Source organism: Gekko japonicus, unplaced genomic scaffold (assembly GCF_001447785.1).
Source record: "Gekko japonicus isolate JY-2015 unplaced genomic scaffold, Gekko_japonicus_V1.1 scaffold66, whole genome shotgun sequence".
Classification (NCBI taxonomy): Eukaryota; Metazoa; Chordata; class Lepidosauria; order Squamata; family Gekkonidae; genus Gekko; species Gekko japonicus.
In genome coordinates this window covers 2,219,305-2,245,873 of record NW_015163605.1, presented here as the reverse complement: position 1 = coordinate 2,245,873, position 26,569 = coordinate 2,219,305, and the positions used below count along the sequence as shown (strand labels likewise).

The window sequence follows — 26,569 nt, the reverse complement described above, 5'->3', positions numbered from 1 at the left end:
GCCCCCTTTCTGCCTCGCTGTTGGAGCCGGGGGTGGGGTGGAGGAGATGGGGGAGGGGTGGAGGAGATCAGCAAAGCTTTACCTGCTGCTGCTGCTGCCTCCTCTCCTCCTCCTCTGCCTGGAGCTCTTCCCCCCCCCCCCCGAGTATCGCGGGTCCCACCTCTTGTAACAACAGAATTAGAAGGCTGGACTGGATTTAAGAGCCATATTCCTGCCTCCTGAAGATCCTTTGTAATGGAATTTAGCACCCTAATTCAAAATTACCTTTGCAATACCTGGGGGTAGAAAGATGTTTGGAAAATAGGTAGGCATCTCTTGCTTCCACATATTGCAATAAAGGTTGCCGCCATCTTTTTTTTGCCATCAAATCACAGCTGACTTGTGACGCCTACGACAATCTCACCCACCCTCTTCCCTCCCTCACACACAGGATTTTCCCTTCTGTCTACCCTCTTGCTGAGCAACCCCTTTATCTATTTTCTTCATATTTGTTTTTGGCTGTCCCACCCAGTCTCTCCCTCTGTCTCTGTCTCTTTGTCTCTTCTATCTCCCAGGATCCACAAGGGTATTTTGATAAGAGTCCAGCTGTCAGGTAGGAAACACAGATTTCATATTTATACTGGTTGCTACTTTGTTATGCCTTATGAAATTCTTCATTAAATGCTTATGTCTGCAGGATCAAGAACTTGAATTTCCAACTGTTCCTGAAACTTTCTTTGTATTCAGCAACTTCAGTCTGAAGTTTCCTAAGCTCTGTTTAGAGACAGAGAATGCTTGTAAGTGCATGCAGGAAGTGTGTGTATAAAAGTGAAGTCTAGGCTGAAGATAAAGGCTTCCCTGCCCCCTGCCCCTGAAGCACACTGATACACACTTGAACATCTCATGCAGTCAGCATCTTTCTTCATCCCTTCCCAACTAGTGTTGCAAGATAAGAGGGAACAACCCTCAAATACCAATGATGAACAGAGATACTTGGATTGTTACCAGCCTTATAAGAGGAAATAGCCAGAGACAGTCCAGGCAGAGTTCTACTTTCCATCATCAATGGAGCTCTACTGCTCTGGCAATCTTTGTAGGCATCTGACAGGTTTGGTCAATCTGGGGTGAATAAGAAGTGTGAATGAGATTAGAAGGATCTAAGATATATCCTGTAATCAGAGAGGAGAAAGGGTCATGAAAATTCATCATCTTTCTGATCCCTTCTGCAAAGGGTACATTTCTGAAAATTTGATGAAAAGCTGGAACAGTGTTTCTCATTGAAATCAAACTAGATTGTATTAGTTAATTTGTTTTGATTCACACTCATTTTCATTTCAAGATGTTTGGGCTGTTTGGGCTCAACGAGACACCCTGCCAACAACTCCGGGACGCCAGACAGATGTGTCTGTCTGATCATGTCCCTTTAATCCGCAGGGGAATCGTTTGCCTGCCGCAGCTTCCGCTCCGTATGATCGCAGCCAAGCATAGGTTTCTGAGTTTCACTGACATGTAAAGTTTAGAAGGCAGGAACATACAACCATGTTCCCCAAATCCTTCCTTATACACAAACCAGGGATCCCCCATACCAGAGGAGTCTGTAGTTGAGGGAAAAGGTTAGGTAAAAGAAATCCAAAGAGTTACTTCAAAGTAAGTCCTACTGCCTTACAAACTGAGAACCAGGTTGTTGTAGTGATTAGAACAGACTAATCTGGGAGAACTAGGTTTGATTCCCAACTGCTCCACATGCAGCTGCTGGGTGACCTTGGGAAAGACACAGTTCTCTCAGAACTGTCCTCTCAAGAGCAGTTCTCAAAGAGCTCTCTCAGTCCCACCTACATCACAGGATGTCTGTTGTGGGGAGAGGAAGGGAAGGTGATTGTAAGCTGCTCTGAGACTTCGAGTGAAGGCTGGGATATAAATCCAATTTCTTCTTCCTCTTCCTCCTTCCTAGTAAATAGCCTCAGCTTTTTAAACTATATTTGCAGACTTCTGACAAATAGCCGTGTTTTTTGTGATTGGCATCTACAAATATCCTGTATGTGTTTTGTGTCAATAGAGTTCATAACTTCTGTCCAACACTATAGTTAGGCTTCAGGGAGATTTTGCAGTGTAGTCCTAAGCAGAGCTATTTAAGTCAATGGTCTTGAAAGGGTGTAATTCTCCTTAGAACTGCACTGTTAAGCAGGCTAATAATGATGAGCACAACTGCAGCCTATACCAATTAGATACTTCTTGTGGGATCTCCCCCCCCTGCATTAATCTAATTCTATTTGACCTGCGGGCTCAGTCTTGTATTGTATTGTTCACAAATGTTTGATATTTGTAAAGTATGTGTGTGTGTCTTCAATCTAGGATGTGGATGAGGAAATTGAAGCGGAATACAACATATTACAGTTTCTTCCTAATCATCCCAACGTCGTTAAATTTTATGGAATGTTTTACAAAGCAGATCAATACGTGGGTGGCCAGCTCTGGCTCGTTCTTGAGGTAAGAAGTTTTGTGTTGCTAAATCTTAATCAAAAGAGATTTTTATGAGCTAGCTTCTTCCTTTACAAAACCAGAAGTAAAACCATTGGTTGTCAGCTTCTATGCTCTGTAGGCATCTGTTTACTTGTGATTATTAATGAGAAGATCCAAATGGGAAGGAAGTGATGTATAGCAGATCCAGTCTGTCAAGCCTGCTCAGTGTTTAGACCTGAATCCGAACTTTTTGATTTTAATTTTAATGCATATACAAGTGACCTCTCACTTGTGTCTTTTGCCATTAGTGATAATTACTTCTGAGTAATTTGTTATCAGCCACCTTAGAAACCTCTGATCACCTGTATCTCAATCAGATTTTTTTTAACCTACTATGGCTGCAGTCAGATGTGCTGTTCAATCTGCTGTTGCCCTGCCTCTTATTGAACCTGGTTATTTTGTAACAGAGAGTCACAACCAGACTCACCCCTTTTAGCACTCTTAAAAGCACTTTTACCTCATCCTTGATCAATCAGACGCTGCAGCCAGGGAGTGTTGCCGCTGGCCATTTTTAAAAAAGTTTGTTCTTTGAGCATGCCCACAAGCGCTGATGAGCCTGCTGGGATATGTTGTTCATGGGGCCGTCGATGATTTTTAAAAAAAGTTTGTCCTCTGAGCATGCCCACAAATGCTGCTGTCCTCCCTCTCTAAACTTTTCAATTAACCCCTTTCCCAAAGTACAGAAAAAAGGTGAAGTACAGAGGCCTCTTCCTTTAAAAGTTTTTATAAAGAAAGTTTTGAGCAACCCCCGTGGTGGGGGGGAGAGAGAGAGGTGTGAATATGCAGTTATGCACATATCGCTAACTAATTAAAAAATGGCGGCTGGAAAACAAGAGACCAGTCAGACCTGCCTGATAATTTGGGTATGCAACAGAGTGATCAGACATCCATTTTGGAACCAGCTCAGACCAACAGGACTGGACTTTCACAGTTATCAAAGAAACACTCAGTAAAGGGGGGGACTCAGATGACTGGGGCACAACAGACAGATGTTGCTGTCTGATTCTGCATTTTAAATTGATCAGGGAACAGCACCGGATCAAACTGCACATCTGATCATAGCCTATTTGATCTAGTCTTAAACGCTCACACAAGGCTCCCTCCTAGTTATGCTTGGGAACAAATGGACTTTCCCCAGTGATGGTGCTTCACTGAGGATACGTTTCCGCAAAAATTTCAGAATAAAGCTCCATTGTCTACTTCCAGTATAAAGAATTTGGAAACTGTCCTGCTTGTCTGGAGTGTGGGCTATGAGGTTGTTGGCTGAGAATTTAAACAATGACAGTCTTTGAATACTGAGCCAATGTCCTTTTAATACTGAACGAATGTACTCGGCTCATGTAACATCATTACTGGAGATCTTCAGAGATCCTCTGAGGGAGCTGCGACAGGTTTTTGTTGTTGTTCCTCATCTGTGGAATTCCCTCCCTGTCACCTGCCTTTATGAGCTTTAGTTGCCAAGTGAGATCAATTTTATTTTCCCAGGCCTTTGTCAATTGGAAAGTCTTGTTTTGGTTTTAATGACCTTGTTTTCTTTGGTGCAGCTATGGTTACTGCTGCTATGCTGTTTGGGTGGCTCATAAAGGGCGGGGCCATGGCTCAGTGCTAGACCATCTGCTTTGCATGCAGAAGATCCCAGGGTCACATAACTGATGACATGCAAGACATCCTCTACTTGGGACCCTGGCAAGTCTCTGCCAGGCAGAGTAGATACTGACCTTGATATATAAACTTTATACAGCAGAATCATATTTTCAGACATTATTTTAATATTGCAATATTTCATCATTTTATTATTATTATTCATATCTTATTATTGCTGAGGTAAGATCCATGTTCAGAGGCAGTAAACCTCTGAATCCCAGTGCCAGGGGACAACATCAGGTGAAGACCTCAGCCTCTATGCCCTGTTGTTGTGTTACCCCCAATGCCCTGCCTTGTTGTTTGGGGAAATTAGCTAGGCAGCAGGCAAGGCCACAGGGGTACAGGAATCGCACACCACTTGTATACCAAGGTCCGGCACAGAAGAAAAACTCCAGATTTGAAGAGTAAATTAAATAGTTTTTATTACGGTATTTCCCTAAGTACAAGCACACTAAACATTCAAAAGAGCAAGCAATACAGAACTAAGAAAAGCAGAGGTGATTGATAGTGAAATAGAGGGGTTAGTTACAGGGTGATATTACCTGTCCAGACGTGCAGAACTCCTTGAAGAGAATAGCACCAACGGCCAGCATTATGCACTATGAGGGGGGCAGTGAAAGAGAGAGAGTGGGGGGTGCGCATGGATGGATAAAGACTCTGGAAAACAATGCTGACCAATGGGAGGTCTTGAGGGGCTTGCCCCAAGTGAGACAAAAGATGACCTGGACCAATGATGAGTCCCAGGGGTGTGTGACATCAGGACGGGCAAGTCAGCCATGTGCTGGATGGCTGGTTGAATGAGTTTTCTGACCACTATGGTCCTGCCTGGGGCAGTTGAATAGGTTCTCAGATACAGACAAAAGATGGGAAATGGGTTCCTGATTAGCATCAGGAAGGATTGCTAAACATTTCAACGTATGATTGGTTTTTCAGTATCCTGAGGGATGGATCAGGAAAAACAGGTTTGGAGACAAAGGGTCGCACACAAGGGTTAGGTGATGTTCTGGAGATAGAAAGAATATTCACCAGGTGGCAACTGAATAGTCTTTAGAAATGCAGATACCTACCTGGTGGAACTCATTGTTTCATATGCATATGTTTCTCCTGGGGTGGGAGAAAAGACTGGATATGGCCTTGGAGGTCTGCTTCGTGTGAAATCTGAGTATGAAATACCTTTTTGCAGAGAACCAAGAGTGCCTTCCTTGGTCTGAGTTTGTGGGTCTCTGTCTCAGGTTAGAAAAGTAGGGTACCCCTGCTTTGGGGCTACCCAAGAGTAAAGGCAGCACCTATGGGCTACAATTGGACCTCCAGAGGAACTGGTTGGCCGCTGTGTGAGATAGGACACTGGACTAGATGGACCGCTGGCCTGATCCAGCAGGGCTCTTCTGATGTTTTTATGTATTGGCCATTGCATCTTAATGGAAATTTTGTAAGCTGCCATAAGACTTCTGTTCAGAGTCTGGATACAAATATGTAAAATAAATAAAATAATTAATATTTGGAAATGAGGGGCTCCTTCAATAGACCCGATAGGTAGTCTGATCATACACAACTGTGTTTTTGGGGACATATTCTGGAGAATTTCTCACAACAGTTCTTAAAGAAAGTTTTTCTAAATTGTATTATTTTGTCTGGAGGAAGGAGACGTGGTAGGAGCAGAGTTTAAACAGACACTGTCAACAGATACATATATGCATTTTGCCCCCCTCCCATTTTTACCTTCTAAAACATTTTGTGTCAAGTTCCTGAACTGCATTGTAATGTCAGAATAATCTGAAGATCAGTTTGCAAGATGACACAGCTTTTGAGAATAAAATTCTTTTTTAAAAAAGTTACAAATATAGAAAAAAAGGAAAAATATAACATAAAACAAATAAACAATACAATTGCCAAATTCTGTAGAAGCAAAAATTTACAGTTAACTAAGGCCTCCAACATCTACAAGTTTTTAAAACCATAAGTTAGGATCTCTTGCTGGACATTATGAGATCTGTGCATCTGATTCCAGTAATTCATGACAGGATACCATTGTTCTCCAATTATTTCTTGACCGTCCCCCCCCCCCTTAAATACTTAGCTCCTGAGAGGGAAATTCTTTAAACAATTCAGATCTGATTGTTCTGCTCTAGATAACAGCAATCAAATGTGTGTGTGTAAAACTGTTAGCATTACTGACCCAACTGGAAAATCCTGTCCCTAAGATTTGCATACCAATTTGTATGTGTGCAGCATTTGCTATTTATAATCCTTTAATTCAGCGAAAGGAACCATATACAAAGAACTCCAGTGCTTTCATCGTCGTTTCTTTGATGAAATCATATATTCTTTGTGATGTGTCTAACTTCTGAAAAAAATGTAATTACAAGTGCTGATTTTCCCTCAGGGCATCATTATTCTGCCAGGCTTACACATTCTGAGTAATACCTTTCTCTCAGTTATAGTCTCTTTGAACACTGGGACCTGTCATGACTTAAGGTGTTGTTACCTAAGGATAAGGGTAGGCGAAAGTGAACTCTTGGACCCTGTTTTTAATTATTAAGACCAATTCAGTGTGGGTGGAGAGAAGTGGAAAACAGTAGGCAACTGGCATTGGCTTGGAATCTCTACTAATACAGGACAAGGATATTTGGACATGTGTGTGAGGAAAACAAAGAAACCATGCAGCTATATCTTGGAGACCATCTTCTTACACTTATCTGAATTTCCTGAAATACAGAAAAGTTCAGAATTTTGGCTTAGTGAGTTTTGTAGCAAAGCAACACAAAGGCATCCTTTCCCTTCCACCTCTTTTCACATTCCAGGACTCTTTGTACGCGAGGGTCAGTTAGAAACTTCTGGGAGATTGGAACAGTATTGCACCTTAACAGGCAATATGTTTGACCATGCTTATGGTCATGTGATCTTTCTGGAATGGACAACTGCCTCTGGTGTCTTTCAGACAAAATGGCAAGCACACATACTGGGAGGATTGCTTCTAGTGTGCTCCCACTGTCAAATGTATCACCTAAAAAGAGCTAATGTGTTGCCAAAATTATTTCTGAATTCTAATTATCTCCTGATGATTCACCACCCATTACTCCTTCAAGGTGACAATAATATTCATATGACTTTTTTAGCTGAGGACCCCCTCTCCCAAGCAACCCAAGAAGCACAAATTGTTACTTATTTGAACGATCCTGAACCAATTTCTGGCAAAAGGCTGTGAGGCTTTTGCGAGCTATTTTGCGGATAAAGTCTTGGCTCTCCGCCGCGATCTCCCCACCACACTTGAAACAGTGATTGAGCTTGAGGTCCATTGCACGTCTTCGATTTTGAGCCTGGATCGCTTCGGCCCTCTCAGTCTGGAGGAAGTTGACAGACTGCTCGCAACTGTGCACCCAACCACATGCAGCCTTGATCCGTGCCCTTCCTGGCTTATAAAATCTGGCCATGAGGGGTTTCGAGGTGCCCTAAGGGAGATTATCAACAAGTCCCTCGCTGAGGGGCAGCTCCCTGGGGCACTCAAGGAAGCAATGGTCCACCCTCTCCTGAAAAAAACATCTTTAGATCTGGCCGAATTGGCTATCAGCCGGTCTCCAATCTGCCCTATTTGGGCAAATTGATTGAGAGGGTGGTGGCGATACAGCTGCAGGGCTTTCTGGATGATGCTTCCGTGTTAGATCCCTTCCAGTCCGGCTTCCTCCCAGGACATGGGATGGAGACGCCGTTGATTGCCCTGACTGATGACCTCCGGAGACATCTGGATCGAGGTGGGTCGGCGGTACTGTTGTTATTAGATCTGTTGGCCAGATTTGACACGGTCAACCACCAGTTACTAGTTCACCACCTCGCTGACATGGGGATTCAGGGGCTTGCCTTGCAAAGGCTTGCTTCCTTTCTCCAGAGTTGGGGACAAAGGGTGGAGCTAGAGGAACAGCAGTCCAGAAGACACCCATTTGAGTGTGGTGTACCTCAGGGGGCTGTGCTGTCCCCGATGTTATTTAATATCTATATGCGCCCCCTTGCCCAGATCACTTGGAGGAATGGGCTGGGCTGCCACCAGTACGCCGATGATACCCAGCTCTATCTGATGCTAGGTGGCCGGTCGGATTCCAGACTAGAAGATCTAGACTGGGCACTGCAGGCCATGGCTGGTTGGCTTAGACTGAGTTGGCTGAGGTTGAATCCAGCGAAGACGGAGGTCCTGTGCTTGAGTCGGGGTGGTTCGGGGGTGGGGATCCCACTTCCAACCTTCGAGGGGGTTCCATTGGTCCTGGCCCCAGAAGTTCAGAGTTTTGGAGTGCACCTGGATCCCTCCCTTACTATGGAGGCCCAGGTAGCGGCCACTGCTAAGTCGGCCTTTTATCATCTCAGGCTGATTAGGCAGTTGGTTCCCTTCCTCGACCGCACTGACCTGGCTACAGTGATCCATACAATGGTCACCTTGAGACTAGACTACTGTAACGCTCTCTACATGGGGCTGCCCTTGTCACAGATTTGGAAGCCGCAGCTAGTGCAGAATGCCGCGATCAGGCTGTTGTTGGTTCTCCCTAGATGGGAGCACCTCCAGCCTGCACTGAGGACACTGCACTGGCTGCCTATAGCATACCGAATCTGCTTCAAGGTGCTGGTTCTTACCTTTAAAGCCCTTTATGACCAGGGTCCGACATACCTATGGGACCGCCTTTCCCCGTATATACCCCATAGAGCACTACGGTCTGGGTCTCAAAATCGGTTGACCCTCCCTGGCCCGAGGGAGGCCAGGCTAGCTGCCACTAGGGCCGGGGCCTTTTCGGTAGTGGCCCATACCTGGTGGAATGAGCTCCCGGAGGAGATCAGGGCGCTGCGGGACCTCTCTCAGTTCCGCGGGGCCTGTAAGACGGAGCTCTTCCGCCAGGCATTCAATTAGGGGCTCCCGCCATTGGACCGCCATTGGATCGCCCGACTGTTGCAGCACCTGGCCCATGAGCTACCATCGAGTTGTTGCCTTAAGGAAACTACGAGCAGAAAAACACCTTAGAACATTGGGAAATGGAAATCCATTGAAAATGTGTCATCTAAGTGACTTTTAATTGCCACCAGCACTTTATGCCTGTTGATTTGTAGTGTTTTTAATAATTGTGTTTTTTTAATAATCTTTTTATTAGTTTTCCAAAGACAGAAAGACAGAAAAGAATTACACATCACTTCTTATAGCAAAGTATTCGACCTGTAAATATTTACATAAAGTTAAATCATAAACAAATCAATCTCATTAGTTTAAATGTTAACGCATGCTCCCTACAATTAACCTATTCTGATAATGTCAGTCCTTAATCCCAAATACATTAAAAAAATTTATATCTACCACTGAAAGTTCCTACAAAAGTAACCAGTTATATTTTTCTTTCTTTAACTTCAGTGAAACAGAAAACAGCTCATACTTCTAACATAAAAATAGCCACCGTTATTCAAAGCACTTAGCAAAAGTTTTTTCAATATTACCTTTCCTAGAAATATATATACTTCTTGATTTCCTGTACCATTTAAGTATAATACTAAAATTATATACATTCTAACAAATTAACTGCCAATTAACCTTTCTTTTACCCTCCCATTTCTCTTTAACTTTGTTTATTAACCACTAGATAACACAAATGTATCCTGGTAAGTCCACAATTTCTATATATCTTTATCCTTTTCCCCCCTAATCTTTTACCTCATTACAATTTTTAAAATTTATTTATTTTAACCTATATTCAGGTATCTTGAATGCTCCAGATACGTAGGCAATATAATTATGAGCCATTTTTAGTCTATCTAAAAAGGAACAGAAACCAATTGTAGGTTATCAACACTCCAACATAAAAACACCATCTAAACATTTTACTGGCACCAAAAATTACTCCCTGCTTCCTTGTGTTCTGCCTCACAAAAGCCAAACTTAAATGTCTTATCTCTTTGTGAACCTTGGTTTTAAACCATCCACATTCTTATCTCTTTGTGAACCTCGGTTTTATACTATCCACATTTCAACATACAGGAATACCATCATTTTCAATATTTTACCAAGCATTTTACAGGCATCAAAAATCATTCTATCTTTCTCTGTGTATTGTTAATTTCTGCTGCTCAATGCTTAATATCAATTTCACCTGCCTTAAGTAAGCCACACTGCAGAGTTAAACAAACCAGACATAGGTTGTATTACTGCCAGATATACCAAGCCAGAGGTTTGCCATACTTTCTGAAGCAGTTTCCTCATAATAAACAAAGTTAAATGTCTTTTCTCCTTATATTCATGGTATTCTATTCCCATTTTTTGTCTTTCCCGTTTTGTTAACTCTGTCTTTCTGTTGTTGCTGTAGCTTTTCACTGGAGGTTTTTTCACCACCTTAAACCTTTGCACGTGTAATTGTTTTTTAGTACTTTTCTTTAGCAATCTCACCTTCATAGGATTTTTGGAGTACTATTAATGTCACGTGTTGCCTCTTTAAACAAAAGAGGTCTGTCTTGTAGCTTCTTTTCTTGGTCATAATTCTTTTCCCTCTCAGAATTTCCGGAGCCTCTCTGGAGCTGTAATGCGTAGTTCTCATTAACCCGTTCTATGTTTGTTTTCTGAAGATTTTCAAAGGCATTTTTAATAGCATTTTTACAGGCTTGTTCAACTGCCTGCCGTACTTCCTCAAATAGAAGTTTTTTGAATTGTTCCACAGATAATTAAACAGTATTAGTATCTTCTAAGTCGAACATCACCGTTTCTCCTGCTAGTCTTATTATTTTTTCTTCTGCCAGCGCCATTTTCTTCCCATTAACTCAAATCCTTTCACAGCCGCATTTAAAACCACAATTTAGAGAATCAATTGGGCAATCTACCGGGGAAATTTTCCAATTTTTTTGAAAAATATGCGTTACTCATGTTCTTGACTTTGCTATATAGTTTTATTACAAATCTACAGTTTAAAAAGGGTGATCGCAGCTACTTTAGCATTCATGGCGGACCATGATGCTCCATTCGTTCGCCTCCACGTCGAAACAAACCGGTCCTGTCTCGCTCTCCGCCATCGGCGAAACAACTGGTCAAGTCTCCTGCAGAGCAGACCACTCTCCAGGAAGCTGGTGAGACCCCCGCCAGTATGGATATCTGGGGGACTCCAAAAAGATGAAGAAGGACAGGGCTCATCGGGAGCATCCCAACTGAGCACCCACGATGCTGCGCCCAATAATTGTGTTTTTAAGCTGTATATATGTCATGTTGGAAGCCGCCCTGAGCCTGCTTTGCGGGGAGGTACACATTTGATAATAAATAAATACATTCCCCCAGTATTTCCAATACAGTGAAATTCTGATTATAAAGTAAGGATTTTTTCAAAAGAATCTTTTTTAGCTGTTGTATAGTCTGCTTCTGGTCTGACACCTGTTTTATGAAATTTTTTTAGGGTCTTCAGTGGTGGTTGTATGCAGTGTTTATGCCCCTTGCTTGTTTTTAATGTCTTTGTTCTTTTCTTATATTGATGGTTTATGATTTTATTATTTTATGGTATTGTTTTTAACTTGTAAGCTGCCTTAAGCAGGACTATAGAAATGTGGCCTATAAATAATTTTGGCATGTGATGATCAATGTTCCCTCTAAGCTGTGAGTCTTGTGAGGAAAAATTCTACTTTGTGAGCTACTGGCATTAAAGTTGTGAGTAAGCGCTTTGGCTGCTGCATAAATTGGTTTGCTCTGGAGCTATCCTTCCTGAGCTAAGGCAAAAATGTGTGAGCTGGAGGTTGAAAAAATGTGAGTGAGCTCACACTAACTCAGCTTAGAGAGAACACTGGTGATGATAACTTCCCTGCCCAATGTCATACATTGCCAGGGTTTGTTTCACAATACAGAAGCCCTTTTGCCAATCACATCCTACTGATTCTGTCTTTTCTGCAAACAGAAATGGGGTCAACTAATTTATAGAAAAAGTAAGAAGAAGAAGAAGACGAGAAGAAGAGATTGGATTTATACCCCGCCCTTCACTTGGAGTCTCAGAGCGGCTTACAAACTCCTTTCCCTTCCCCTCCCTACAACAGACACCCTGTGAGGTGGGTGGGGCTGAGAGAACTCTGACACAAACTGCTCTTTCAGGAACAGCTATGCCAGAGCTTGTGACTGACCCAAGGTCACATCAGCAGGTGCAAGTGGAGGAGTGGGGAATCAAACTCGGTTCTCCCAGATTGGAGTCCACGCACTTAACCACTACACCAAACTGGCTCTTTAAAGGTTCTTTAAAGCCTGCAGGATGATAATAAAAAGATAGACATTCTACTCAGCAAAGTTGGAAGCCTTTTTCCAGCCTAAGGAGCATTCCTGTGATAGAAGTTGCTCTCCCACTGGAAGAGTGGTGAATGGTCCATGAGATTAGTCAGAGTAGCCATAAGGCATTGCAGGAGTGGATCGACATCAGATACTTGCAATGTCTATTTGTGGAAATGGAGTGCCATTGAGCAAGTGGTGGAAGAAAAACCAGACCCACGAGGGAGCAGTCTGGGCCCAGGGGTGCTCAGGGCTGCTGCCAGTTCTCATTGTCTTGCCTTGGTCCCTTGGGTGCCCAACTGGCTCCATGTGCTGAGCAAAATGGACCGATGAGCTGCCGTGTGACAACATGCTGGGGTTGCCTAGTCCTGATTTAGACGGTAAAATTTTAAAGCAAAAACAGATGGCGCGGGAAAAAGGAGATAAACTATCCCATCCGTCAGATGTCATACCTTGCTATACTGAAGAATTCAGCATTTTTCTCCTATCCCACCTGGCTACTGGTATCTGAGCCGGGCAGGAAGACCGATGCTTCAAGCCCCAAAATAACGTGTGGGAAGGATCAGGGTTTGAATTCCTTTACCCTGAGAAAACACACTGGGATATAATATCTGGGAAAGCACACTGTTGGTTATTGTTTTTTTCCTTACAGTTAAAGATATTTAGAGGTCTCAGATCCAAAACAGCACTTCTCTCTCCCATAGAGAAATGACTTGATGATTGGTCATCTCTTATCTCTCACTTCTTGCCTTGGTGTGTGTGTTTGGATGTGCATATACTTATTGTGGAGAGAAGCCTTAAAACCTATCTCTGTCCACTCTAGCTCAGGCAAAGTATTAGTCTATGTTGTCCCCTGCAGGGGGCTGCCAGAGAAGCAAAGTCTGGGCTTCTGACAGTCTCCATAGCCCTGCCTACTAGTAGGGATGAGTCCAGGCCTGTATCAAGTAGCCAGGGCAACCCCAGATAATGAAATGGTTTGCAAAAAGAAGGCCCATTCTTACACAGAATCTGAAAGCCCACCCAAAGCCGCCAAGATTGGTCAATGACTGGCAGGAATTGGAAACTGAAAATGCCAGTTAGGAGGGCCCTGATGTTTGGTGTGGACATCAGCAAACTCTTCTGATGGGATAATGTCCCTGTCAGGTATATATTGTTGATGAGGCATTCTCTCTCCCCTCTCCTGATGCCTTGAGCCTTTTAGAACGAAAAGAAAACTGGGGAGGGGGGTGGTCAGTGAGGTGAGAACATGCAGAGGATTAACTATGTTTGTTGTTATCTCTGAATGTCATTACTATTTTTAAAAATATTATTTACAATGACAATTCACGAACTATTTATGGCCACGTTCACATGGAGCATTTGCCATGCTAAAGATATGGATGATAGGCGGATTTTCCGGGCGCGATCACACCGCAACATCTGGGAAGCGTAGTGCTCCCGTGGCTAACCCGTGGCTTCCCGCCGAAGATGCAGAGTAAAAAACTCCGGAAAATGCGGGACAAGGGTGGGCGTCTGATCGTGCTTCCACTGGAATCCCGTGGCATCCGGCGCCCGCCCATGTCCCCTTGCAAATCAGATATGTTTTTTTAAGTCCCCACAGGATGCGCACAAACGATCATGCACATGCGCAAACTTCGGTGAGATAAACAAAAAAATCCCGTTTGCCACGGAAGCGGCGCCTAGCAATTGCTGTTGTGATCGCGCCGCGCTGCTTCTTTGTCGTGCTGTAGGATAGCTGTGTGATTGGCACCTCACCCCCTAACCACGGGACCTCGACAGGACGTGTGATCGGGCAGCCGCACGTTATTTTGCTCCGGGGCAAACAGCCATGCTCCCCCAAAGCCGCATTTTCCAGCCCGTGTGACCGGGACCTATGTTAGGTATTTGTTTTTCTCTTAATTTCCTGCCTCAGATATTCTTCTGGTAAACATTCACATTGAAAAAAGAAAAGAAAGGGCAATAGGAGATGGGTAAAACAGTTGCGTGAGAATCATGGGTAAAAATAAAATTAGAAAGATTTTAATTTCCTTTTTTCTCTCCCTTCCTTTTGATGTGTGGAAAAGCTATTTATGGAGAAAGGTTTGTAAGAAGCTGGGATTTTCTGGGTCAGAATGTTTCATCTCCATTGTTGGCAGAGCAAACCACCAAGCCTGAGTATAGAGATATGTTTGCTGTCTATTTTATATTGCCTGCCAACAGGAGCATTGATGGAGTGAAGGTTGGAAACGACTGTAATTTGTGGCCTCCCAGTTATCAAGGACATCAATCTTGCCTGTCTTTTTTTTTTATAATAATACCTCTGGACTTTCCTTCACACAATAGCCGTTTGGAAAAGATGTGCTCTTTTAAACCATTTAAAAATAAAAAGTGCTGGGAATTAAAAAAAAACAGCTAACCCCCCCCCCCCCCGTTTTTAATTATGGTTCTTGGACTGCACTAAAGAACTGCTGATAGATCAAAAACCACATCCAATAAAACAATGCCTTTACAAAATGTAAGATAATGATGAAAAAGTATTGGATAAGAGGATTTATTTATAAGCCACCCTAACCCTAAAAATGTTCACGGAATGTTCTGATTAAAAGAAAAAGAATCCTACTATCTCACTCTGATCCTAAATGTGTTCACCCTGAGGGTGAATGGAAATGACTGGATCCACTCCACCACAGATGAAGTCACAAATGAAGTCACTTCAAGTCAGTTCATGAAAGCAGTCTCTGCCACCTTCCTCTTCTCAGTGTAGCCTCCTCCTGCCCCCTGAAAATACACTTTTGAGGGTGAGGGAATGGAGTGTGATGGTTTTGGGTGGTTGCAGCAAGAAGGGGAAATGGTCAGAAACCTCGCTCTTGCATTCCCTTTTCTGCAAATGGAGCAAATGTGTGTGTATGATTTCTGCTAATTTCCCCATCTTCTTCTCGGAAATGCTGTGCTAATATGGCTGGTTTCTCTCCACAGACACGGCAGAGCTGTTTAGAAGAGCCTTTCAGTGTTGATATGGTTTACGTGGGGCCGTTTGATGTGTTTTATGGTTTGCTATGGTTTTAAATTGTTATTGTATACTGTTGATCTTCACTCTGATTTTCTTTGTAAATAACATTGAAGTTTGGGAAAACCATTATACACAATCGTAAATTAATAACATACTTCCTGCTATTCCAGTGCCAAATATTGTGCTATTCCCAACCAGTGTTCCCTCTAAGGTGAGTTAGTGTGAGCTAGCTCACAGTTTTTTAGCCTCTGGCTCACACATTTTTGTCTTAGCTCAGGAAGGATGGCTCCAGAGCAAACTAATTGATGCAGTAGCCAAATCGCTCACTCACAACTTTAATGCCAGTAGCTCACAAAGTAGAATTTAGAGGGAGCATTGTTGCCAACGGTCCCCTGGATTTGCTTGGAGTAGGCAGTAAACTCTAGTTAGGGTCCCTCTGTTTGCAGTTTATGTATTTTATTTATTTAATTTGGGTTTTTGACTCACTCTCCCCTTCTACTGCAGGCCTCAGGGCGAGTGACAACCTTTCTATAATACAATCATAAACCAAAACAATTTAAAACACAAGTCACAACAGGCCCATAGGCAGGATTGTTTAAGTCGGGGGGGGGGCATTTAAATTTCTTAGGGGCATTTAAATTTCTTAGGGGGCACTGGCTAATCGAATTAATGGAACACCTGACTCCTTCCCCACACCAGCCACTGCTTAGGGACCCTGGGCTGGAAGGGAAGTTGTGGGGCCTTGCCAGTAAGTCAGGGGGCCTAGCCCCAGGATGCCTCACTGTAGCTACGGGCCTGAGTCACAACAACCATCAGATGGCACAGTTTAAATCAAATTGACTGGATCCAACAAGTTAAGAACATAAGAGAAGCCAATGTTGGATCAGGCCAATGGTCCATGTAGTCCAACACTCTGTCACACAGTGGCCAAAAATACCAGGTGCCATCAGGAGGTCCACCAGTGAGGCCAGGACACTGGAAGCCCTCTAACTGTTGCCTCCCCCCCCAAGCACCAAGAATACAGAGCATCATTTGCCCCAGCCTGAGAGTCCCTATCTATACCTTGTGGCTAATAGCCACTGATGGACTTCTGCTCCATATGCTTATCTAATTCCTTCTTGAAGCCGTCCATGCTTGTAGCCGCCGCCACCTCCTGTGGCAGTGAATTCCATGTGCTAATCACTCTTTGGGTGAAGAAATACTTCCTTTTGTCTCTTCTAACCCAACTGCTCAGCAATTTCATTGAGTGCCCACAAGTTCTTGTATTGTTGATTAGATCTGACCTGTAAAGAAGGAAAGGAATCTGCATGGAGTTCTGCTTTCTCTTGAAATGAACAGCATTTGTGGACAGGAGCTGGAGTTCCTGGATGAACAAATTATTTGTAGACTGTAATGATAGCCTTGACTTACATATTTACTTCACATTGCAGGACATGGCGGGATGGCTTAGGTTGAGTCGTCTGAAACGGAATCCGATGAAGACGGAGGTCCTTTGCCTGAATCGGAGTGGCTCGGGGTTAGGGCCCCCTCTTCCGGCCTTTGGTGGGGCGCCGTTGGTGCCAGCGCCGAGGGTCAGGAGTTTGGGTGTGCTCCTGGATGCTTCCTTGACAATGGAGGCCCAGGTAGCAGCCACTGCCAAGGCAGCCTTTTACCATCTACAGCTGATTAGGCAGCTGGTCCCCTTCCTTGAACGCAATGATCTGGCTTCAGTGATCCACGCTATGGTCACCTCGAGGTTAGACTACTGTAATGCTCTCTACATGGGGCTTTCCTTGGGGCGACTTCGGAAGCTGCAGCTGGTGCAAAACGTGGCAGCCAGGTTGTTGATCGGCCTCCCCAGGTGGGAGCACATCCAGCCTGTGCTGAAGTCATTGCACTGGCTCCCAATAGCATTCCGGATTCGCTTCAAGGTGCTGTTTTTGACCTTTAAAACCCAAAATGGTCAGGTGCCTGCCTACCTGAGGGACTGCCTTTCCCTGTACATTCACCCAAGAGCACTGCGGTATGGAATACAACACCGCCTGGCCCCTTCTGGGCCTAGGGACACCAGGTTGGCAGTAACCAGGACCAGGGCGTTCTCCCTGGTGGCGCCAACACTGTGGAACGAGCTCCCCAATGAGATTAGAGTTCTACGGGACCTCCAGCAGTTCTGTAGAGCTGTGAAAACTGAGCTGTTTTACCAAGCATTCAAATAAGAACTGACTGCACCGGTTGGGTCGCACTAGCATTTTACCATAGGATGCCGCCGTATTTATTTAATTTGATTGTATTTATTGTATTTTATATTTTGTGTTCGTTGTTTTAAATTGTATGTTCTTTTAACCTGTTGTAAGCCGCCCTGAGCCGCCTCGGTGGGAGGGCAGGGTAGAAATCCAATAAATAAATAAATAAAATTCATTTATAACCTACCTTTCTCTCCAATCAGAACCCAAAGTGATTAACATTGTCTCCTCTCCTCCATTTTATCCTCACAACAACTCTGTGAGGTAGATTAGGCCAAGAGTGTCTGACTGGCCAAAGGTCACTCAACAACGCTCCATGGCAGAGTGGGGTTTCAAACCTGGGTCTCCCAGATACTAGTCCAACACTCTTAACAGCTACACCACATGCTCAAGAGACATACATGTGGTCTTTGTTCTTGATCTTTGTTCTCTGTGCATGCCCTGGGAAATATGTGTGCAAACATGGCGTACTTCTTTTCAAAAGACAAAATAGGAAGTGCAAAGTTAAAATGTTGTGGGATTATGTGACTCCTAACTGGAAATGGCAGTTGTGGAAATCAGTAGTATGTTATGTCACTAAGTGTCCAGGTGGAATACTGAGGTTCATTGTCATGGCTTCTGTGCAGATACACATGGGGACTGCGCAATAGCAGGCCAGTCATGGAGAAGAGCTACCAAGCTTTAAAAGAAGTCTCTAGAGCCTAAGAGTGCTCCCCCTCCCCTCCATCTCGGGTGTTGCCTTTCCTGCCCAAAAGGTCACATGGCAGAGGCGGGGAGAACAGTCTTCTCTCAGTTCTTTCCTTACTGCTGTAAGGAGAGCATGAGCTTCACTGAGCTGTGTTTTTTCAGAGTCTTACCTTCGAACCAAGGCCTCCGAAACAGGTAGGATGGTATTATTTTAAAAAAAATGTAAGGAATGCAGAGCCAAAATGGCTCAAATCATGTCTCTTATGTTTGGGAAAGGGCAGAATATGACCTCGTGCCCTGCTTGCCGCTGCCTCACACCGAAGGCCCAGGAAGGGTGAGCGACCAGGCTCAAAGCTGCCTTGTGGGGAAAGGCTTTGGGTGCCCCAGACCCTCACTGGCTCTTTCTGATAAGAGATGACGCGCCCCCCCCCCCCCCCCCCCGTGGCCTTGCTGTCAATGCTCTTGAGTGACATTGGATATGGTGGAGAAATTGACCCTGGCTCAGCTGGCCTTGGTGTTGCTGTTGAAATAAAGAAAAGAAAAAAGCAAAGCACACCAAATGTACTTCCCTCTGGCACTGATCGCCCTCACCTTGGCATCAACCATTACCCTTGGCACCGACAGACATCGTCTCCTCGAGATCAGAACTCACTTCCCCCTCAAGGTTGACAGGATTCTCCTGGTCAATATCGTTCAGCCAACTCACCTCAAAGCCCACTGTTGTTGCCGAAGGATCATCACACCATGTCACCTCGACGTCGTCCATTGCCAGTCCGGATTGACATCAAACTCTCATTGTGTCCAAGAACACTGTCGCCATCAGGACATGACCTTCATTCCTCTAGGTTATCAGATGATGAAGTCCATGAGGCCCCACCCCAACCTACAGGGCTTACACTTGGCCACAAACAGCAGGCACCCCAACTGTCCTCCACTCAAGGGCCCCCACAGCAGAATCCCTGGTTCCTGTTCCCAGTGATGTTTCCACCTCAGTGGGGACCTTGGGACCCTCAGCATCAATCTGGAAATACTGCTTTACACAGAGAGTGATCAAAATGTGGAAGTCGCTGCCAGAGGATGCAGTGATGGCCACAGGAATAAGCAGTTTTAAAAGGGGATTACATAGATTCATGGAGGATTAGTCTATCAATGGCTATTAGCCATGGTGACTGAAAGGAGCCTCCACATTCAGAGGCACTAAGCCTCTGAATCCCAGAGCCAGGAGGCAATATCTCTCTGCCCTGTTGCTGGCCATCTAGAGGAACTGGTTGGCCACTGTGTGATCAGTTATACTGTTTTATGTACTTTTCTGATCATGGCCACTGTGTGAGACAGGATACTGGACTAGATGGACTATTGGTCTGATCCAGCAAGGCTCTTCTTATGTACTTAGTGGTTATGGTTGCCTCTTGTAGACCTTCCATGCACAAATCTTATGGTTTCAAATGGAAAAAATTGTACTATGGGCAGAGGAACAAGGGGTTAAACCAGACACTTGTGAATTGCCAAAGATATTTGATTATCTTCTAGCTTTGAAGGATAGGGGTTTAGCTTCCTCATCCATCAAAATACACTTTTATTGGGGGAGTCAAGGGTTCCTCAGTTTTCTTAGCAAAAGAAGAAGAAGAAGAAGAAGAAGAAGAGGAAGAGGAGGAGGAGGAGGAGGAGGAGGAGGAGGAGATTGGATTTATACCCCGCCCTTCACTTGGAGTCTCAGAGCGGCTTACAAACTCCTTTCCCTTCTCCTCCCCACAACAGACACCCTGTGAGGTGGGTGGGGCTGAGAAAACTCTGACACAAACTGCTCTTTTTCAAGGACAGCTGTGCCAGAGCTTGTGACTGACCCAAGGTCACATCAGCAGGTGCAAGTGGAGGAGTGGAGAATCAAACCCGGTTCTCCCAGATTAGAGTCTGCACACTTAACCACTACACGAATAGAATCTAGAAAGTTCCTTAAGGGTTTACATAATTTGTATATACTTGTTGTACACCCTGTCCTACAGTGGAGTTTGTCCCTCATTCTGTCAAAGTTAATGTATTAACCCTTCAAACCAATAGCAAAGTCTGATCCGTCATTTCTGTCATATAAAATGTCTTTTTGGTAGCAATCAGTTTTGCGCATGGGGTGGGGGAGCTGTATGCACTAAGCTGTGACCTACCTTTTACCAAATTCCATGCAGACATGTCAGTACTCAGGCCCAGCCTGGATTTATTTTTTTTAAAACTGAAAGTGGTTCTTGGTTTCAGCTGGGGCAAGACATCACTCTCTCCATGTTTTTCCCCAACTCCAACCTCTGCCTCTGAATGAACTCTGCTCACACTAGATGTTAGAAGTGTGCTTCTTTTTTATTTAAAAGAACAGAGGAGTTTAGGAGGGATAGGAACTTATTCCTTTGTTTCAAGGACCCCAAAAAAGGGCAGTATCCTCACAGTCATTGCCCAGATGGATAGTGTCCTCATAAAGCAAAGCATAAAGCGTCTGCATAAAGCGAAGCGGGCATACTTTGCCCCATCACTCTGACAGCTCACTCCATGAGGGCTTGAGCTTTGGCAGCAGCATTTCTTTCCAAGCTCTTCCTAGATGACATCTGCAAAGCAGCCAGCCACCTGGTCGACACCCTTGACTTTTGTCTGGCGTTACTTTGTGGGCTGTGGATTCTCAGAATGAGGCAGCTGGGGGGAAAGCAGTCTTACATCAATCTTCCACTGATCAGCCCACACTCATCTCCTTGGTAAGTGAGTTTGCTGTTCTCCCACGTGGGACTGCACAGAAGCCACGACAATGAAAATGGGATTGCACTTACCTGTAACCAGGGCTATTTTGGGGCAGGAACGCACAGGAACGGAGTTCCGGCTGGCTCCCAAGTTGGCCGCGCCCAGCAGGAACTCATTAGCATAATAGGCCACACCCAGCATCAGAAACTCATTAGGATTGGCTACATTAGGGGTGTGTGGGAAAGGAGTGCCTGCTACAAAAAAGCCCTGGGTTTTGACAACAAACAAGGTAAACAGAATAAGAAGCAAAAGGTGGGTGTGGCTGGATGAGCACACTTCTGGTAACATGGGGGTGTGGCCTAATATGCCAACGAGCTGTGCTGTCAGGGGTGTGGCCTAATATGCTAATGAGTTTCTGCTGTTGGGTGTGGTCTATTATGCTAATGAGTTCCTGCTGGGCTTTTTCTACAAAAAAAGCCCTGCCTGTAACCATTGTTCATCAAGGGGTCTTCTGTGCAGGGAAACATCCCTCCCTCCTTTCCCCACTGTGGGCTGCTCTGTTGGCTCTAGCTTTTTACAGTGGTGAAGGGAGAACTGAGAGAAGAGTGCTCTTCCTGCCTCCATCACGTGACCCTTTGGGCGGGAAAGGCAACACCCAAGATGGAGACCGAGCACTCTTAGGCTCTGGAAACTTCTTTTAAAGCTTGGTAGCTCTTCTCCATGGCTGGCTTGCAGTTTCGCAGTCCCCGTGTATGCCTGCACAATGGACAATGGTTACAGGTAGGTGCAGCCCCATTTTATTACTTGCAGATCTGTGAGGGAGAGATTCACCAGCAAAGAAGTCAGGCCTGCAGAGTAACTGAGGTCTTGTTTTGCTTCCTCTCTCTTTCCACCCTCCCTTTCACAGCTGTGTAATGGGGGCTCTGTCACAGACCTCGTCAAAGGCCTGCTGAAGTGTGGCCAACGCTTGGATGAAGCTATAATCTCCTACATCTTATATGGTGCTCTCCTGGTAAGGATGTTCATTAAGCCTCTAATGACAGCAGAGGGGGCAATTTCCCCATCTGATACATTTCCATTTATAAATGATGGTGTGGCTGGCAGTAATCTGCCGGCTGTCGGAGCAGCAGGGGGCTATTTTGAGGGTATGATACAGTGGGGCAGATGTTTCTGTGGCGTAAAGCACAGATTGTTTTGATTGCTCGCCCCCCCTCGCGTTGACATTAGGAGAATCATGTTTAAATATGGGTGTAAGCATCTTTTTTGTTCTCATTGCCGGCACGCAGGGTCTGCAGCACTTACACAACAACCGAATCATTCATCGTGATGTCAAAGGGAACAACATTCTCCTGACTACAGAAGGAGGAGTCAAACTTGTTGACTTTGGTAATAATAGCGTGCCACTACTTTTCATTCCTCCCCCTTTCTCCTTTTTTCCTGATGGCTTGTACTGTTCAGCTCAAGGCATCTATTTTTGACTGAGTGAGAAAGCAGAGAGGGGTTCTGCATCTGTGTGTTCATTAAGTGGTGAAATCTTGAAGAAAAAAAAGGGGGGAGGTTTGCATTAAATTCATAATAATTCAGAGAGGAAACTCCAGCCCTGATTCAGTTTTTTGCAAGCAGACCAACTGGGGCTGGATGCTCAAAGGATCTGATCAAATAGGCAATAATACCAATCAGATGTTTGGGTGGGAGGGGAGGGGATGGGAAAAGCTAAACCCAGTTTCTGCCTGCTCCCCATCCCATTTATTTATTTGCTTGCTTACTTTTTCTCCTTAATGGGAGCCCCGAAGTAACTTGCAATACCATCATCCCCTCCTCTAGTTTCTCACAACAGCAACCCTGTGAGGTAGGTAAGTCTGTCAGTGAGTGACTGGCCCAAGGTCACCCAGTTTACTTCCATGGAAGCATGGGGGATTTTTTAACCCAGGTCTCCCAGGTCCTGGTCTGATATCTGACACTAACCACTGCACCATGCTGGCTATGTTAGCATAACCAGTCAGCAGCACTGCCACCAAATTATCTGACTAGGTCATGCATCCCAGCATCTGGATTCTTCTAGAAATCCCATGCAGTGCTCTGTTTCTACATCTGCATGTCCCTACTGGATTGGAGCATCTGCCCATAAAAAAGGATTCTTCCCCAAGCTATTTTTACTTACAGAAAGTCTGTTTGCATTACACTGAAGTCATTTGTCTCTCTAATCTAGACTTTAAATATTTCATCTTCTGCATATGAAAATAAGACATCCTTCTTTCTCAAATGGTTGTGACTAGCCTCCGGCACATTTATTCCCTCTCAGCAGAAGGTAAAGTGGTCCTCTGGGCCCCAAAGCTAACAGATCCATTTAATTTGCAGTTACAGCTGTTAGATATGAGCGGGTCTGAATGGGAAGCATCTAGAAAAGGATGAAAGAAGTGTGTGACCTGCAGTAAGCTTTACCTCTGGATAAATGTGCTAATTTCTTGGTAAGGATTAAAAAAAATCATGTAAAGGGGGGGGGGATCCCTCACATTTTAAAATGCCTATCTCTAATCTGACACAAGGATAATGTAAAGAAAGCTATGAGCCTCTTCACACCTACTTAGGAGTAAGGCCCATTGCACCCAATTAGTTAACATGTTTGGGATTGAGCTAGAAGCATATTAAAGCCAGAAAACAGGGCAAGATGGGGAAATGAATCTCATCGCTACCGTCTATAAAAAAGCATAGTTTCAATTGTTTTGCCAGTATGTACATCTGGCCTATGCAAAATAATTCTATAAAGGAGAAATTCACCCCAAAACTAAAATAAGATGCTCTTTATCTGTGTGTGTATAACAGATTTATTACTGCATTACTACTATTGCCCTGATACTTTGAAGCTAGCAATATTTGTCGAATGAATCTGAGAGCAGATGTCTCTTTATTACCTGGAAGGAAATTCATTATCTACGAGTGGGCTTTTTAAAAAAATTCTTTATTTTTTTGTGTAGCCAGTGGACAAACGTGGAGCCCAAAGCAGCAGCTTCTTTATAACCTCTTTGGCATCAAAGAGTAGGGGTTGGAAATCTCTTTTCATTTGAGGTCATCTTCCCAGTGTAATAATTAGAACAAGCTATTAGATTGAGCTGCAGGAAACAGCTCATCAAGGCCAAAAGAAAGACCATGTCAGAGGGGAGGAAGTTAGAAAGTGAACAATATTGGCTAATGGCATTTTTCAGTATTTTGCACATCATCACCATGTTGCATGGAGGATGTTGTTGTTGTTCAGTCGCACAGTCGAGTCCGACTCTTCGCGACCCCATGGACCAGCTCCCGCCAGGCCCTCCTGTCTTCCGCTGTCCTCTGACGTGTGCTCAACTTCATGCTCGTTGCATCTATGACACTGTCCAACCATCTCATCCTTTGCCATCCCCGTCTTCTTTGACCTTCAATCTTTCCCAGCATCAGGGTCTTCTCCAGTGAGTGCTCCCATCTCATTTGGTGGCCAAAGTATTTGAGCTTCAGTTTCATTATCTGGCCTTCCAGGGATAGCAGCCAGGATTAAGAAAGGAAAGGAATCAATTTGAGTTACTGAGTGGTTCTGTTCAACAAGAGGTAGATAGAAACAACTATGGATGGTTGATTTGGGGGTGTGGGTTTTGTGTTGTTGTTTTTTAAATAAATATGTGATATTTTGAAATCCCTTGTGAAACATGAAATGGGAAATTGTCACTTATAAAAATTTCTACTTCAAAATAAGAGCAGCATGCTCTTTTCAATTCATAACAATAACTCCATCAGCGCAGCCTACAAAATAGCATGGGTACGCATTTCAAATTCCACTATATTTGTGTGGGCTGGGATGGAGGGAACTGAAGAGTCTGTAAAAATTCATAGCACAGAGGCCTGTGTTTAGATAAATACTAGATCAGAACAACAACAAAAACAAAGCAAGGTTTTTAAGAGTGTGTATTATTTTTAAAAAATACCTCATGATATCTATTGCAGTGTTATCAACACAGATAAAAAGAACCACTGAATTGTTCAAAATGTGAGTGCAGAACCAAGTACTCGGCCAGAAATATCAGCATTCCCAGTATTGCATGTCATTGGCAGCATGGGAGAGGGAAGCTCTTTCCCCCACTTTCCCCAAATGGGATGCTATAAAAACAGTTGAGTATAAATGTGGTATAGTGATTAGGGTTCCAAATGAGGATGGGTGAGACCTGGGTTCAAATTCCTACTTGGCCAAGAAGCTCACTGGGTGATTTTGGGCTAGTCATTCCCTCTTAGCCCAATTTCTTTGAATGGGGTTGCCAGTTCCAGCTTGGGAAATACCTGGAGATTTGGGGGGTGAAACCTGAGGATGGCAGGGTTTGGGGAGGGGAGGGACTTCACTGAGATATAATTCCACAGAGTCCACCTTCCAAAGTCTCCATTTTCTCCAGGTGACCTGTTGCCTGGAGATCAGTTGTAATCCCAGGAGATCTCCAGCCACCATCTGGAGGTTGGCAACCTTATTTCTGGGTTCATTTTATAGAAAAAGGGGTGCAGAAGCTCATTAGCACAGCTCATTAGCATAACTCATTTGCATATGCCATACCCCCTGACATCACCGGAAGTGTGTCAGACGGCAACACCCACCGCTCTCAGGGTCCCCTGGGCTGTTTTGGGTTGGTAGCTTTTGGGGGGGGGGGAATGTGCAGATCTGTCCTCGCAGAGGATGGAGAGCTTGTACCTCAATAAAACTTGGTCTTAAAGGTGCCACTGGACTGTTTTGGACCGGGGGGCCGGGGGGAGCTCTGCAACTTACCTGGCTGCTTCTTGCTCTGACTAAGGGCTGTTGGGAGCAGGGGGTGGGACTTGTTGCATGTTCCCGCCCCCTGGGCTCTTTACTGCCGGAGCTTTGCTCCTGTGCGCTCCTGCAGGAAATGACCCCTGCTTATCTGTAAGAGAACTGAAGAGCCATGTACAATGCCTTGAACGCTATGAAGGTGGATGGGATGACAATATAAGAAATGGCTCACAGATACTAAATAAAGAGAATGATAAAGTTTCATGAGTGGCACTAAGGACATAGTGGATCATTCTTAGCACCTGATTCCTTGTGGTGCTCCAGTCTATAATGGCTAAAAAGGCATTTATTTGTTAGCATTTTTATTGATTATTAACAGGTGAACATTAAAAATTATAAAGTAAAATTGCTAAAAAAAAAAGACAACAAATTTGATGTTAGCCAAGTCTTGCCCCCTCATAGTCTCTTACTCATTAAATAAAACAAAACAAGCAAATGAAAAGGGAAATGTTTGAGAGTTCAATGCAATATTAATATTTGATAAATAGTTCTCATTGAATGAACAGTTCTAGAAATGGTTGCCCAGTCATATTTGGGTTGGTTCCTGTGAGGCATTGTTGGGGTACCCTTGTGGACAAAAGGCCAAGTGTCATAGGGAACGGCATTGAGGAGGGGGAAGTGGGTGTAATCACCTTCCCCCCTCTTCCTGTGGTAGAGTCTCTTACACCAGCAAAAGCCTCCTGTGATTCTGCCTCCTCACTGCAACACTTCACTCCGGGAGACTTTTCTTCATATTGATTGTCCAG

The 26,569-nt window shown here is 44.3% G+C and overlaps 1 protein-coding gene across 1 annotated transcript in view; it reads left to right on the top strand.

Annotated features, from left to right (window-relative positions):
• The window catches only part of MYO3B (myosin IIIB), a 426,227-nt gene that overhangs the window by 26,618 nt on the left and 373,040 nt on the right, over positions 1-26,569 (top strand). The window contains 3 exon segments of the mRNA XM_015407261.1: positions 2,332-2,466; positions 21,912-22,016; positions 22,291-22,390. Coding sequence (XP_015262747.1) covers positions 2,332-2,466; positions 21,912-22,016; positions 22,291-22,390 — 340 coding nt within the window.